At 32.8% G+C, this 13,771-nt stretch overlaps 1 protein-coding gene across 1 annotated transcript; it reads right to left on the bottom strand.

Moving 5' to 3' along the window:
• Window positions 1–303: 303 nt before the first annotated feature.
• LOC127701415 (uncharacterized) lies at window positions 304–12,642 on the bottom strand. The gene is made up of 7 exons (XM_052205277.1): window positions 12,578–12,642; window positions 8,174–10,890; window positions 7,577–7,764; window positions 7,152–7,423; window positions 4,420–4,500; window positions 3,696–3,845; window positions 304–890 (listed from the first exon to the last, which is right to left on the bottom strand). The coding sequence occupies exons 2-7, from the start codon at window positions 10,857–10,859 to the stop codon at window positions 719–721; spliced, it is 3,549 nt and encodes a 1,182-aa protein (XP_052061237.1). The 5' UTR covers window positions 10,860–10,890; window positions 12,578–12,642; the 3' UTR covers window positions 304–718.
• Window positions 12,643–13,771: the final 1,129 nt, after the last annotated feature.

Below are 13,771 nucleotides of genomic sequence, written 5' to 3'. Positions count from 1 at the left end.
TTAGCCATGCATGCATGGATAAATGGGATTAGTTAGTTCCTACTGAAATATCAATGAAAGTAACTTGAACCTTAACCCTGCGCTAAAGTTGGGTTAGTTTTCAGAATACATTTCTTATCAATTTCCCAGAATTCAAAATTATTTCAGATTCAAATAATTCCTTGTTTAAATGTAAAAAAGCAAAAGATGTTGTGTAATTCCCGATCCCATAATTCTCTCGCATGCTCAAACAAATGGTACAGAACTATTTTTGTATTTTGTAAATAAGGTTTACTGTGTGGTCATTAAAATAGAAAATCTATAGTGTGTCTAAATGACTTTTTTAATAACAAAGTCAATGTTATAAATTTTTGTACAAGTTATAAGTGAATTCTAGTCAAATTTTGTACAAATTGTAATTTGTACAAGCAATGTTTGGACGAACAACAATTTGTACAAAGTTAAAATACAAATTATAATTTGTACAAAATGATAACTTGTACACAACATATGTATATAAAAGTAAAAAGTAAATACAAGCATAAATATATATTTCAAATAACAGATTTCCTTCATCAGTAAGATGTAAAATGAATTTTATCAATGCATGCTGATTTTCCGAAAACAATCTTGAACGTAATACACATTAAAAACAGAACCACGCTTGTATAACTCAAAAATCTCAAAGTTCAATTATATGGTATCTACATCTTAAATTAGTTACAATGCATATGCCATCCTATACTTTTACAAAATAGCAACTGGACAATTGAACTGATTCAGGTTCCACATCAAAATGATACAGTTTTTCTCGACAATCATCATAAAATGTCCATGTTCCATGAATCTTTATCTTGTCAACAAAATGATTTATTCCATCCATGAAGAAACGGACCAAGTAAAGCTCATACCTATAAAAAAAAAAGAATTACCGGAAATAGAAAAAAAAAATATATTCTTTCTGCTAATGCAAATACTAGAATTTTCACTAAAAACTGTGTTTCCTAAATTAGTTTACAACATGTTTTGTATTTCTTGAAATATAAATACCTGAAAAGAAAGAGAAAATACCAAGGATGTTTTAAAAGGTTACATAAAAATAAGCGACGGAAAGACAAACAACTATAACTAAACAGTATACAACAAACTAAAGATTGAGCAACACGAACCCCACCAAAAACCGGGAATGAACTCAATTGGAAGGGTAATCAGTTCCTGCTCCCGTAGTGACAACAGTCGTGTTACGCATTTCAAGTAAAATACGGTGATAAGTTCATCCGGTAATGTCACAACCAAGGAAAAGAGGGTGGAACTACAGTTACGATAAGTGCAACATGTACATGGTCATCCGTTAAAAAGTTAAATCACAAAAATACTGAACTCCGAGGAAAATCCAAAACGGAAAGTCCCTAATCAAATGGCAAAATCAAAACCACAAACACATCAAACGCATGGACAACAACTGTCATATTCCTGACTTGGTACAAATTAAAATATATCCTAATCCTTTACACAAGTATTCCTAATTCCAACCTAAAAGATAAATTGAAAGAATTGGACCAGCTTTGTTTCATAAAAAGAAATGGTCAACATAGATATAGGAAGATGTGGTATGAGTGCCAATGAGACAACTCTCCATCCAAGTTACAATTTATAAAAGTAAATAGACAAAAGTATCTTAATTTATCGTGGGATAAATCGTACTTTGTAAACAATCACTTTGATTCATACAAAACATTTCTTGAAATCGACATTATCACGATGTTTGATTTCTTGATTGACAGCATATTTGTAACGTGTTTTTCAACAAACAATCGACATTCCCATGGAAACCAACTGTGCTCATCTTCTTGACGACATGTTCCTTTATTCATATGAGGCTGACTCAATACACAAGTTTCTTAGGAAGAATAAAAAGAATATAGCGTTATCCATAACTTCACTTTCTGCTATATAGATGATGCCAAAAAAAAAAACAAACAATAAATGTGTATCTGCGTTTGTCATTCTGTTTTATGAAACAAAGCTGCACTAATCAAAATGTGGTACTAGAAACACGTGTCGTTTAATACTACTGCTGACGTTGGACTGTCAGTCCCAACATTACGATGCACCCATTAGCCAATGTTTTGATAGTGGTATGATTTAAATGATACATTTTATCTTTGAGAGGCGAACAAGGGAGTGTAAAAATTTGGCGATAAGACTTATTCATTGATTATGTCACAATCAAGGAAAAGAGGACTTGATTGTAGCAGCGACAATTGAAACACATCCACAGCCATATGTGACACAGATATTCCATAACAGTCAACCAACACATGGCGGCATCCGATATATACTTAAAATGCAGGCGCTGCTGGAGTGTTGCTACATAGAAATGAAAAGTTCATAGTAGGGACTGAAATCATCACTTTTGTCGTAAAGTTTTGTTCTCAACCGATCCTCATTGTCAAATTCTAGATGTAATTCAAGATATGAGGCAGAACTAACTTTACCTGTGGTATCCTTTATTATTTCAAATTCGATGGGATAGATACGTACAACATTATTTAGTGAGATGATATCATCTATATAGCGGAACGTGGAGTTGGAGGATAATGCTAGCTTCTATTTATTCGTTCTGAGAAGCTCATATATGAACTATGTTTCATATGAATAAAGGAACAATGTTTCATATGAATAAAGGAACAAGTCAACAATACAAACAAAGTTGGTTCTCATAGGAATGCCGATTTTCTGTTGAAAAACACGTCCTCCAAACGTTACAAATATAATGTCATGAAACAATAGAGCATCTTGATAACATTTAGTGTCACTTTCAGAGGATTTTTTTTCACAAACTATTATTTATCCCTTCCTACAACAAAATATTTTAATCTACAGTGGCCATTCGTTTTTTAAATTTTCAGTTTATAAATTTTGTGAAATTAATGTTGAAATTTTCTTAGGTAGTTCTTACCTGAACAGATTTTTTGTTCTGTTTCGGAGACCCTTTAGGATTTCGTGCTATGAAACGTTTATTTCTTTTAAAATTATTGTGCTCACGTATACCTGGTGTATTAGTAGGTAATTTCAGAAACACGAGAAACACGTGTCGTGGGCACTGAAAACGGTATGATATATATATATTTAAAACGTGTAGAATTTCGATAAAAATGAAAACGAAAGCGATGAATAAAATTTTAATTTATATGTGAAATTGTCGAAATGTATAATTTAAATTATAATTATTTAAATTCCCGAAATTCTAGATTTCATCAACTTTCTAATTTTGACCTCTTCAGTGAAATGAATCATTGGGAAATTTGCAACATGTTTAAGGTAATTTTAAAGATTTTCAAAACTCAACATACGCATTGTGACATCGACAGTTTGTTTAACGTTTGAATTATCTAATGTGCTTAATATTTTCCCCCAAGTTTCTTATTTATTTAATGGAAAAGAAAGGATATGGGGTATACATCCATGACACAAAATCAGTATGTGCACAGCGAAAAACACAAAAAGCAAAGGAACAGCACTTTTATTGCTGTTCTTCATCTCAAAGTCACAGTGAAGCTTTCAACACAGAGCAAAACAACTCTCACCTCACTGCAAGTTAAAGACGGCCCCTAGCACCGGTTTGAGCGGTATTCTTTGATTTTTTTAGTTCATTCACTCAATTATAATTGTTTCATCAATCTTCTACTTTATACGAATTATAGATAAGTAACCTATGTTCATTGGACTCCACTATTTCAGGAATTTCAGCGCTTGAATGTTTCTTTTTACCATGTTTCAAGAAGAACAGATTAATTGGCAAAATGAGTGGTGGTTCAACCAATGTTTGAACCGAATTCCCTCTGCATTCTTCTTTGATGATTCTAAAAAGAGACACCAAATGCTATATTGACGTGTAAAAAATACACAAGGACACTGATTCGTCCTGGTATTTTCAGAAGATGTTACTAAAATCAATAGCAAAGTACAGAATTGATTCATTCAATGCTAATTTCTGAATTTACCTTCAGGAGGAACACTCAAAACTAAAAATTTGGAAAGGCAATTATGTATTTATTATGTATCTATTACAATGGGTGGTATGTACGGTATGCACTTATAAAGACACGAAAGATAAGACAGAACTGTTCAATGTCAATACATGACGATGAAAAAAAAACGATATGAAAAAAAATGAAATATCATTAGCTGCTCTCTCTCTCTCTCTCTCTCTCTCTCTCTCTCTCTCTCTCTCTCTCCTTGCTTACATCTAAAGTGTTTCATTAACTTTAATTTCTGATCTCCGGCTTATACAGATTTTTATTGCCTGTATATGAAAAAATAATGATGTATTTTGTGATCGATATTAAATTCCTCAAGAGTAGCAATATTTGAATAATGGTATTTTGAAGATCCAAACAGAACCCCTAAGCTCAATTTAATGTAAACTACACCTACCCATGGATACTGTAGCAGGGCAAATCATCTCTTTTTAGGTACTTGTTAATAGCTCTTTTGATGGTGTCACATAAAGGCTCTCTATCAATAGAAAATACAACTACTTTATTATTTCTACGAATTTAATGAATCAATGATATTTGTCATAATCGAGAAAATAAATAATATTGCCAAACTTGATACATAATGGTGTTACTGTTACTAGACTGTTAGTGTTGCAATTAAATCTTTGTAGTGAGATCAGATTTTTACTAAATTACACTTTTAAAATATGATTGAAGGTTACTGTTCAAGTTATAAAAAGATTACCCCAAAAGTCTCATAACCCATGTTTACTTTCAAAACATTGTCTATTTCTTAACAGTTTAGCTTTATTCAAACTAATATCAAAACACTACGTTCGAACAAATTATAAAAAAAAAAAAACAACGACATAAATGTTTCCATCTGAGAAACCTCACTTTCACGTCTCATTTAACAAATCTAAGTAATGTCTATTAGACTTTTCAGAAAACTGTTTAAAACTTTTATATTTACATTGATGATGACATTTACAGATTATTATATAGGGGCCATCTCAAAGTAGACAAATGTTGATGAATTGAAAAGCTAATACCGCATTCATACGATTTATTTCATATGAAATCAACTAAACAAGTCTCGACGCCTGCATACAAAAGAAGCACAACTCTATAAAAAATTGAAAACAACACGTTTAATAATTTTATGCGACCGAAGCGCGTTTCTGGATTTACCTTCATCTGGAACGCTCAAAGCCAAACATTTGAAATCCGAGGGATGTATAAGTACCGAAACAGTTGAAGAGCTATATGACAAAAATACCTAATACAAATAGCATAACTCTTCAATTTTTTTCTCAGCAGTAACTCTGTATTCTTTGATAGAATTATTAATTTGTCGACACCTCTCTTTAAATTGTCAGGTTTTCACAGTAATAGTTGTTGTTTATAGGGTGCCACAAAAGGATATTTATTAGGACATATTTTACCATAAACAATCTTTTTAAGAGAGTCAAGCTCAGTATTTCTACCACTTGACCATAGCATTGCAATGTCCCGAAAATTAAAGCTTCTTGGGACAAACTAGTGACCTGCAAATTTCCGTTGAATTTTAGTAAAGAGCATCCACTGCCATTAGCAGTTTTTTTCACTTGTGCTCTTAATTCATTAAGAGATGGTCACTGTACCAGATTATGAAAATGTTGATAAAAACACGGTTATTTGCTTATAAATTTCATTCCACTTACGTAAAAATTTACGTTAATCATATGAAATCACGGATATGATCTGAACTAAAGCATGAACAACATTATTTCTAGGATAAGTTTGTGTGGCCTATCAGTGATACGCATGAACGTATCATTTCCAATTTGTTTCAATATGTCTAAAAAGGTTTTGGCTGTTTCTCCGGTTGTTTGATGTACCTGTGACGGGAAAACATTTGAGAACATCGTTCCCCTCACAAGTAGCTACAGCATCGTCTACAATTCTATATCTAAAGTTGAAGTGATGGTTCAGGGAGAAAATCCCTTGTTGGAACTGTTATCCGTGGATGGAAAAAAATATGACGAATAAAGACGTCCTGCATTGTTACAAAAAGGCGAATAACCATCTATCTGACGAGCAACAGCCCGAACCTAGTGCTCAAACGACAAAAAAAAACTGATCCAAAAAAGCATATCATTGATGCAGCTTGTTACATGTAAAAGGAAACTGTTGATATATGAGAAATTCATGGCTAAGAAAATTTCTAAAATATTAAAGGCTTGAGAGTCAGCTTTCTTCAGATTCAAACGATTAAAACAGATAATGACTTATATAGTGCAATAAATTTCCGGGTTTTCCAAGTTAAATAAAACCCGAAAATACTTCTTATTTCACTCCTCTTACGTCATACAACAATATGTATTGTAATTAGTTGTTGATGACGCCACATCAAAACAAATTGTGAATGCGTAGAAAAAGATATTGATCCTTAAACTTTCTACTTTAATTCGAATTAAAAAAATTCGTTTTCAATGCAATAAAAAGAATAAGAAATCAAAGAATTCAAATATCGAAAAATATTCAACTTGTGACAGAACAACAATGATAATTAACACACGCGCATTCGTAAAGTTGCTTTGTCACTAGTTGAATATTTTTCTATTTTTGAATTCTTCAATTAGTTATTCTATAATTAAATACGACTAAGAAGTAGCTGATTTCATTCGGAATAAAAATCTGTTATCTTATTATATTCGCTTGTTAAGCATGACATAGTGTATTTTGAGATGACCCACAGGTAAGTGTACCTGTAATTATCATCGTCAACTTAAAAGTTATTGTGAACTATAGTTTCCGAAAATGTCTATTATTAGCATAGAGTTTTACAAAGATATAACTTGCTTGAGTCTTGGTCTAGTTGTATCAATGAGACGTCTGTTGGTATGTTAAAATCTGCAATTTGGTAAAAGTATTTTGTATCTGTTTTCACAGGTATAATCGATAGCGAAATAAATGATTTCTCAGTTTTTTGTTCAACTCATAATATTTGATATATATGTGTATGTTGTAAATCTGTATATAGTGGCTCTGTTGTATCGTGTGTGCTTTTTGTATTTTTTTTATCCGTAACAAATGGTTAGACTTTAATAAAAAAAAATGTTTTTTCTGTCTTGTCTACAATGCTACTTTCATATCAATAGATGTCAATTAAATCTATAAACTCACCCTGGAACTTCATACACGGGTAAAACGTTGTAGAGTTGCGTAGTGAAATAAACATCACCATTAACAAGTGAGCAATGTATACGAAGAGGAAATCTATGTTTGCCGAGCACACAAAATATTCTCTCATTTTCTGTTCCAATTATATCTATTATTTTCTCAGTTTTCGCACCATTTGCATCGATATCTGCGATGTAACCTCCATATTTACCCCACGCAACCTTGCCATCTCCAAAATTCCCAACTTTGAACTCCTTCCATATTTGATGGTATATCTAAAACATTTTTTATGCTAAATCATTACTTTAATATATCTTTTTCATTTTTATTTAAGGTTTTGTGAACATGAAAAATTAACTACTATAAATTTAGATTACTTGAATAAAAAGAGGAAAAAATGTGTTTCTAAAAATATAAAGGCAACAAACCTTGTGCAAATCATGTTCGGAATGTTCAAACTGTGTTCTTAATGCTAGATTTTCCTCCAATAAAACATAAATCATCAGAAGAAATCCATCAACACAGCATGTATTTTTCAGGACAATTAGTGCACTGGTTCCACCTGCTAAAGGTATCTCGAAATTAGCTTGAAATGGTCGACAATTTCGAATTCTATCTGAAATGTAATTCGTGCAGTAGAAAAATAAAGTTTTGATAATTACGAGAATAATGTTTTAAAATGGAATTATAAAAATCTTATTCCATATTTTTTTGCTTTGAACTTAGATAACATAAACACTAACAATCACGACAACATAATTTATAATTTGTATTAACATTTAAAATTAAGATCATTCGGGATCTTGAACATGTGGTAAATGTTTCTAAAAGGAAACCCGTTAGCATGTGTGCATCAATTCTGTTTTGTTCTGATCAAATAAATCATCGGTATAATTTCATATATATACTGTATATTCATTTAACTTACTGTAATAAATTTAAAGCCTTGTAAAAATATTGATGCTTGTTGTTTTCGGTAGTTTTTTTTTAGGCATAACATGTAAATAAACTCAATAAGTGCTTACTTTTGTCGTATGATGTTAACGTTGTACATATTTCTGATCTGTTATCTTGTTCCATTGTCGGCTGTACATTATGCATCCTATTTGAGTTGATTTGATGTCGGAGATGATTGAGTTGATCATGCACAAGTCTGTTGTGAATTATGTGAATTTCGGTTCTTACTTCGATTCCGGTTGGAATAATTCCTTTACCGCTTATTGAATCATGTATGGTCTGACCAATAGCTTCATCCTCATAAAGACAAATATCTTCTTCACATATGCGTTGATGATAAACGTTCCCAGTTGCATATCCAAACATTTGGTTTTCATTACTAATACTGGTATGTATACCCCCATTTACATGGCATACGTTTCCTTTATTATATCCGTCTTCATGATGCTTTGGTGACTGATCTTTATTTCGACTCATATAAGGTGACCCTTTTCTCAAAAAATGGCAGCGGGTTTTGTTCGTATCTGTTCTTTGATTTCTGGAGTGAGTTTCTTGCATATGTAATAGATATGCTCTTGATAAGTTTAGTTGGGTCTTCGATGGACCTATACTTGGTATTCTCATTTTAACGTTCGGGCTTCTGCTATTTTGCTTCTTACTTGTTTTGTACCTCTGTGATCGTAGAGTTTTCAAAGTGTTTGTTTTATCATTAGAGATTGATGAAAACGTTTCTGCTGTTCGAGTCCTTAAGCAATAAGCGAGGCTGTGTCTCGCTTTTCTTGAAGCTTTTAATTTGCTTGCTTTGTTTCTTTTGCTGTTTTGCAATGGTACTGGCTTGGTTTTATTCTGTTCTGATTGGACAACTGAGTGTATTACCCTTTTTCTTTTGTGTGACTTTAAGACATTAAGTTGTAAAGTTGATTGTATAGCAATCTGTCCTGTATATTTACTGTTTGCTGAGTCATTATATTGATTCGTCGTTTCTTGGAGCTGTGGGTATTGTATCATATCTTCAAAACCAGGCAAAACAATACCCGATTCCACAGACGCATTCCTCATAATGCCTCTACAAGTACTGATCGAAGCTCCGATGTCATCAGGAAGACTCAATCTTACTGAATTTGTGCTAGAAGTGTTCTGGGTTGTTTGAATTACGTTCCACGTCAAACCATGAGCTTGCTTCGTCGGTTCTTGAAACTGTAGGTATTGTGGCATAACTTCAAGAACATACAAAACAGAACCCGACTCCACAAACGCATTTGTACCGTTCCGTATCCTCCAAATGTCGCTAAAATTGCTGATCAAAACACCAATGTCTTCAAATAGACTTGAGCTTACTAAAGTCGTGCTCGAATCGTTCAGGGTTGTTTGGATAACGTGACACATCAAACCATCAGCTTGCTTCGTCTGTTCTTGAAGCTGTAGGTGTTGTGGCATAACTTCAAGAACAAACAAAACAGAACCCGATTCCACAAACGCATAGGTACCGTTCCGTATCCTCCAAATGCCGCTACAAGTGCTGATTAAAGCTCCGATGTCTTCAAAAAGACTTAAGCTTGCCGAATTCGTGCTCAAAGCGTTCTGGGTTTTTTGGATTACATTCCACGTCAAGTCATATTTGGTGTTACCAGACGAATACTTCCTTAATCGAAATATTAATATAACACCGTAAGACTGGTGCTTGTCTATGAAAACTACCGATTCATATATCATTCGATCTCTTGTACGTTCACTCACATTGATGCTATACCAATAAGATCGAACTAGTTGGTTGAGATCAACGCTGGCATGGTCAGTTGATATAACAGCCGCAACTTGAGCAGCAACGGCAATGATTTCCTGATTGCAACTGGTGTGGTGTAAATCTGCCTGTTGGTGGTTGTAGGGAAGATGTTCATGTTGTTGGTGATTGCTGACTACCGAGTAAAGGAATCTGTCATTTTGTGGACATGTTTTTATATTGAAAAACATAATAATGGACTGTTCAATATCTTGATATTTCTTTACACGCAGTATATGAATAAATCCATATTCGCTCTCGCTGATGGTATATTGCATTAACTTACTCCTTTTAATTGGAATCTTCTCTGGTAGTATTAATTCTGTAACTTCATTAAATCTTCCCTTCATTGTCATTTCTTCAGCCACTTCATTTTTATTTCTGTTTCTTTTAATGAGGGATTTATGGAAAAGATTATGGTTCTTCAAATTTTCGTCCAGATCTGTATTGCCCTTAAATTGTTGCTGCTGATTTCTATAGTATTGTATCATTTGTAGCTTGAATTTGGTAATGCTGTCTACTTCCTTTTGGAGAAATTTATATTTTCCTTCAAGTTTTGCTAATTTTCTATCAGATTTCCCTTTCATATATTTCATTTTGTAGCATCTAACCCCCTTTGGTGCTCTATTTAATTGTTGTCTTTGTATGTTATTTGCTTTTGAAGTTCCCTCTGTCTCATTTTCAAAAGGTTTCAGGGTTTCATTTTCATCGGAAGATTCTTCATCAGACAGCGAAGATGACCCATTTTGTATATCTTCATCCGAAAAGCTCGTGTCGTTGAAGTCTTTCGTTTCATTTCCATACGGGGGCTCATACTTGTCATCTTGTGTTTTCTCATTTAGCTCTTTATCTTTATGATCAATCGAGTGTCCAATATATTTATCCCCATCATCCCAAATGTCTTTGTTGACAAAGGTGGAGACTTCAAACGACCGGTCATACTTATCGTCTGTTTCAGTATCTCCATCTGACATTTTGTCTGTCTTGCAAGAAAATCTAAAGACGCTGAAAAATAAAACTTTATACAAAAACATTTTAAAACAAAGGTAGTATACCGATGTTCAATTAACATTTATCCCAGTAAAAATAGACAAACATTCGTGTAAAAATAATCTGAGTTGCATGAACTCCAAACTAATCGAGAACAGTCGCGTAGTCACTGAGGATAATCATTTTCTGCTATGCATGCATCATACGTCATGATATCAGATTCATATTCAGTTGTACGGGTAACTATCCAAGAATATGACATAACCGTAAATTATCTCGGATGGATCATACGAAGTAGATAAGTTGATTCAAGGATAGAACTAAAATGTCACTTGTAAGTTTAGAAGTTGATACATTCTAACGATTGACCTGTTTGTTAAGGCGGCATGAAAACTTGTGCAGTGAACACTGAAGTCGTTCTTCCTAGTAATCATATCACGGCAGTTTTTGGGTTGAATATTTGAAAATCCAAAACTCAAAAGAAAAATTGAAGAGCCGATAAAACAAAAATCCATTATCAATTTATGCCCACTTTGTCGTCATTATTTAAAGACTTATATTGGAAGATTTCATTTGTTATGCATTGCCTTTCAAAAAGGCTAATTCCCTGCTTTCCTCATTTTGTCGTTCATTCTTTTTCTACTACATGTCTCTCAGTAACATTTTAATTTATTTTACCTAATTAACAGTCATAATTGGATCCGTTCTTATTTTGTCATAAACTTTAGTGGGAGATTTGTACATAGAACTATATTTTAAAACAATATAAGTAGTAAATATATACGTATTGAGATCTTGTATCACCTATGATGCAATTTCCTGAGTACCACCGGTGGTTTCATGGTAGCATGACTGCCTCGAATGCGAGAGGTTATGCTAGATCAACTTCCCCCCAAAAAACCTTGAAAATTGGTAGTTGCTGCTTCTCCGATAAGCACGCGGCATTTAAAAGTAAAAGCAAAGACTAGTCGGTTCGAAGTCAAAATGATGTGTCCGAGTAGAGTGACACGTCTTTTTGTGGACTTATGCACTAAATTTTCAATACAATTTAAAAATCTGAGGAAAGGGCCTTTAGTATTTTCAGACCCGTATGGTAACACCAGACAACAAACAAAGTGACAATTGAAAAGTGACAAATTATATCAAAAATGAAATTATATATAATTTCTGCGAATCAGTCTGCAATCTTTGCACATTTATTTCTGATTTTTAACCACCCTAACTATTCTAATAACAGCAAGATGATTAAAAGAAAGTGTCCTTCAAAATTAAGAGGACACAAACCAAGTGACAAGTATACCAGAAGTGAAATCTTAAACAATTTCTGGGAAGTAGTCAAAACAGGAAAGAAAATATAAGGAAATTGAAGTACAGTATCGAAAGTGAAAGTTATATCAAATTACTAATCTATAACCAAATCAAATGTTTTAAATGGTATATAGGCTGCCATAAAATATCAGTAGAGTGTGTATGAATCATTAACTATATATATATATATATATATATAGAGAGAGAGAGAGATACAGATATAACATGACAAATGGATAAAACTGGAATTCTTCATGCTAAATATAACTAGAATTCAAATAGTAAAATATTAATGGCTGATGGCATTTAATTTGACCAAGTGTTCAAACACGACAGAAGACAAACTTTTGAAAAGATAAAATCAAATTCACGGGTGTAAAAAGGTTAAGCTTACATTACTATTGGAGTGCACAAATCTAACTTCAAAACACGTAAATAGATCCGATCCCCAGTGCCAGATTAAACTCGATCGTTTGATTTTGCAGGTCGAATCTATTTATATATATCAAAGGTACACATAGGGAATTATTTATCCATATGGTTTAAATATTCTATAGAAGTAAAATATCAAAAATACCGATCTCTAAGGAAAATTCAAATGGCAAAATAAAAAGCTCAAACACATCAAACGAATGGAAAACAACTGACATATCCCGGCATTTCCGCATGTAGAAAATGGTGGATTCAACCTGGTTTATTATAGCTAGCTAAACCTCTCACTTGTATGACAGTCGTATAAAATCATTATATTGACAACAATGTGTACACATAACAAACAAACATAATAGGTTAAAATGTCAAAAATAGGGGTACAGCAGTGAACTGTCAGATAATACATATAAGAAGATGTGGTATGAGTGCCAATGAGACAACTCTCCATACAAGTCAAAATTTATAAAAGTAAAACAATATAGGTCAAAGTACGGTCTTCAACACGGAGCCTTGGCTCACACCGAACAGCAAGCTATAAAGGGTCCCAAAATTACTAGTGTAAAACCATTCAAACGGGAAAACCAACGGTCTAATCTATATAAAAAAACGAGAAACGATAAACACTTATGAACCACATCAACAAACGACAACTACTGAACATCAGATTCCTGACTTAGGACAGGTTCAAACAATTGCAGCGAGTTTAAAATGCATATTAATATTCTCATAAAAGCAAGATGATTAAAGGAAAGTGTCCTTCAAAATTAACAGGTCTGTCTTTCATTTGAACAATCCTGACACCCCTCGGTGTGTTGTACGAAAAGAGAAACCTTAAAATATCCATTATCTATAACGGAAAATTGTTGATATTACTTTTCGTCTATTTTAAGAAGTCCTTATGTTTTGTTTTCTTATCCTATAAATAGATATATCGATTGAATATTTTTCGTCTTGTGATAAATTACCAAACTTGCAAAGTCTCTGATCTCATTGGGTCTTATAATGTTGCCCTTTTCTGTTAAAAGATTGTGCTTACTAATTCTTAATTCAAATATTAAAATCACAATTATTGCGACTTAGATCATTTTTTTATTTACGTGTAATCTTTATATATGACTTTATACGAATAAATTATGTTGCTTTCGATCGGGTAATT

This window comes from Mytilus californianus, unplaced genomic scaffold (assembly GCF_021869535.1).
Source record: "Mytilus californianus isolate M0D057914Y unplaced genomic scaffold, xbMytCali1.0.p SCAF_5, whole genome shotgun sequence".
NCBI lineage: Eukaryota > Metazoa > Mollusca > Bivalvia > Mytilida > Mytilidae > Mytilus > Mytilus californianus.
Note: the sequence above shows the minus strand (reverse complement) of the source record. Positions and strands in the feature narration are given on the sequence as shown.

Bases quoted from the DNA above. Each gene is read 5' to 3' on its own strand.
- LOC127701415 (XM_052205277.1), bottom strand. From the start codon at position 10,859: ATGTCAGATGGAGATACTGAAACAGACGATAAGTATGACCGGTCGTTT. The intron at 7,424-7,576 runs GTTTGTTGCCTT...AAAATGTTTTAG, and splicing joins CCGAACATGATTTGCACAAG to ATATACCATCAAATATGGAA. The intron at 3,846-4,419 runs GTAGGTGTAGTT...GTCTCTTTTTAG, and splicing joins CCCTGCTACAGTATCCATGG to AATCATCAAAGAAGAATGCA.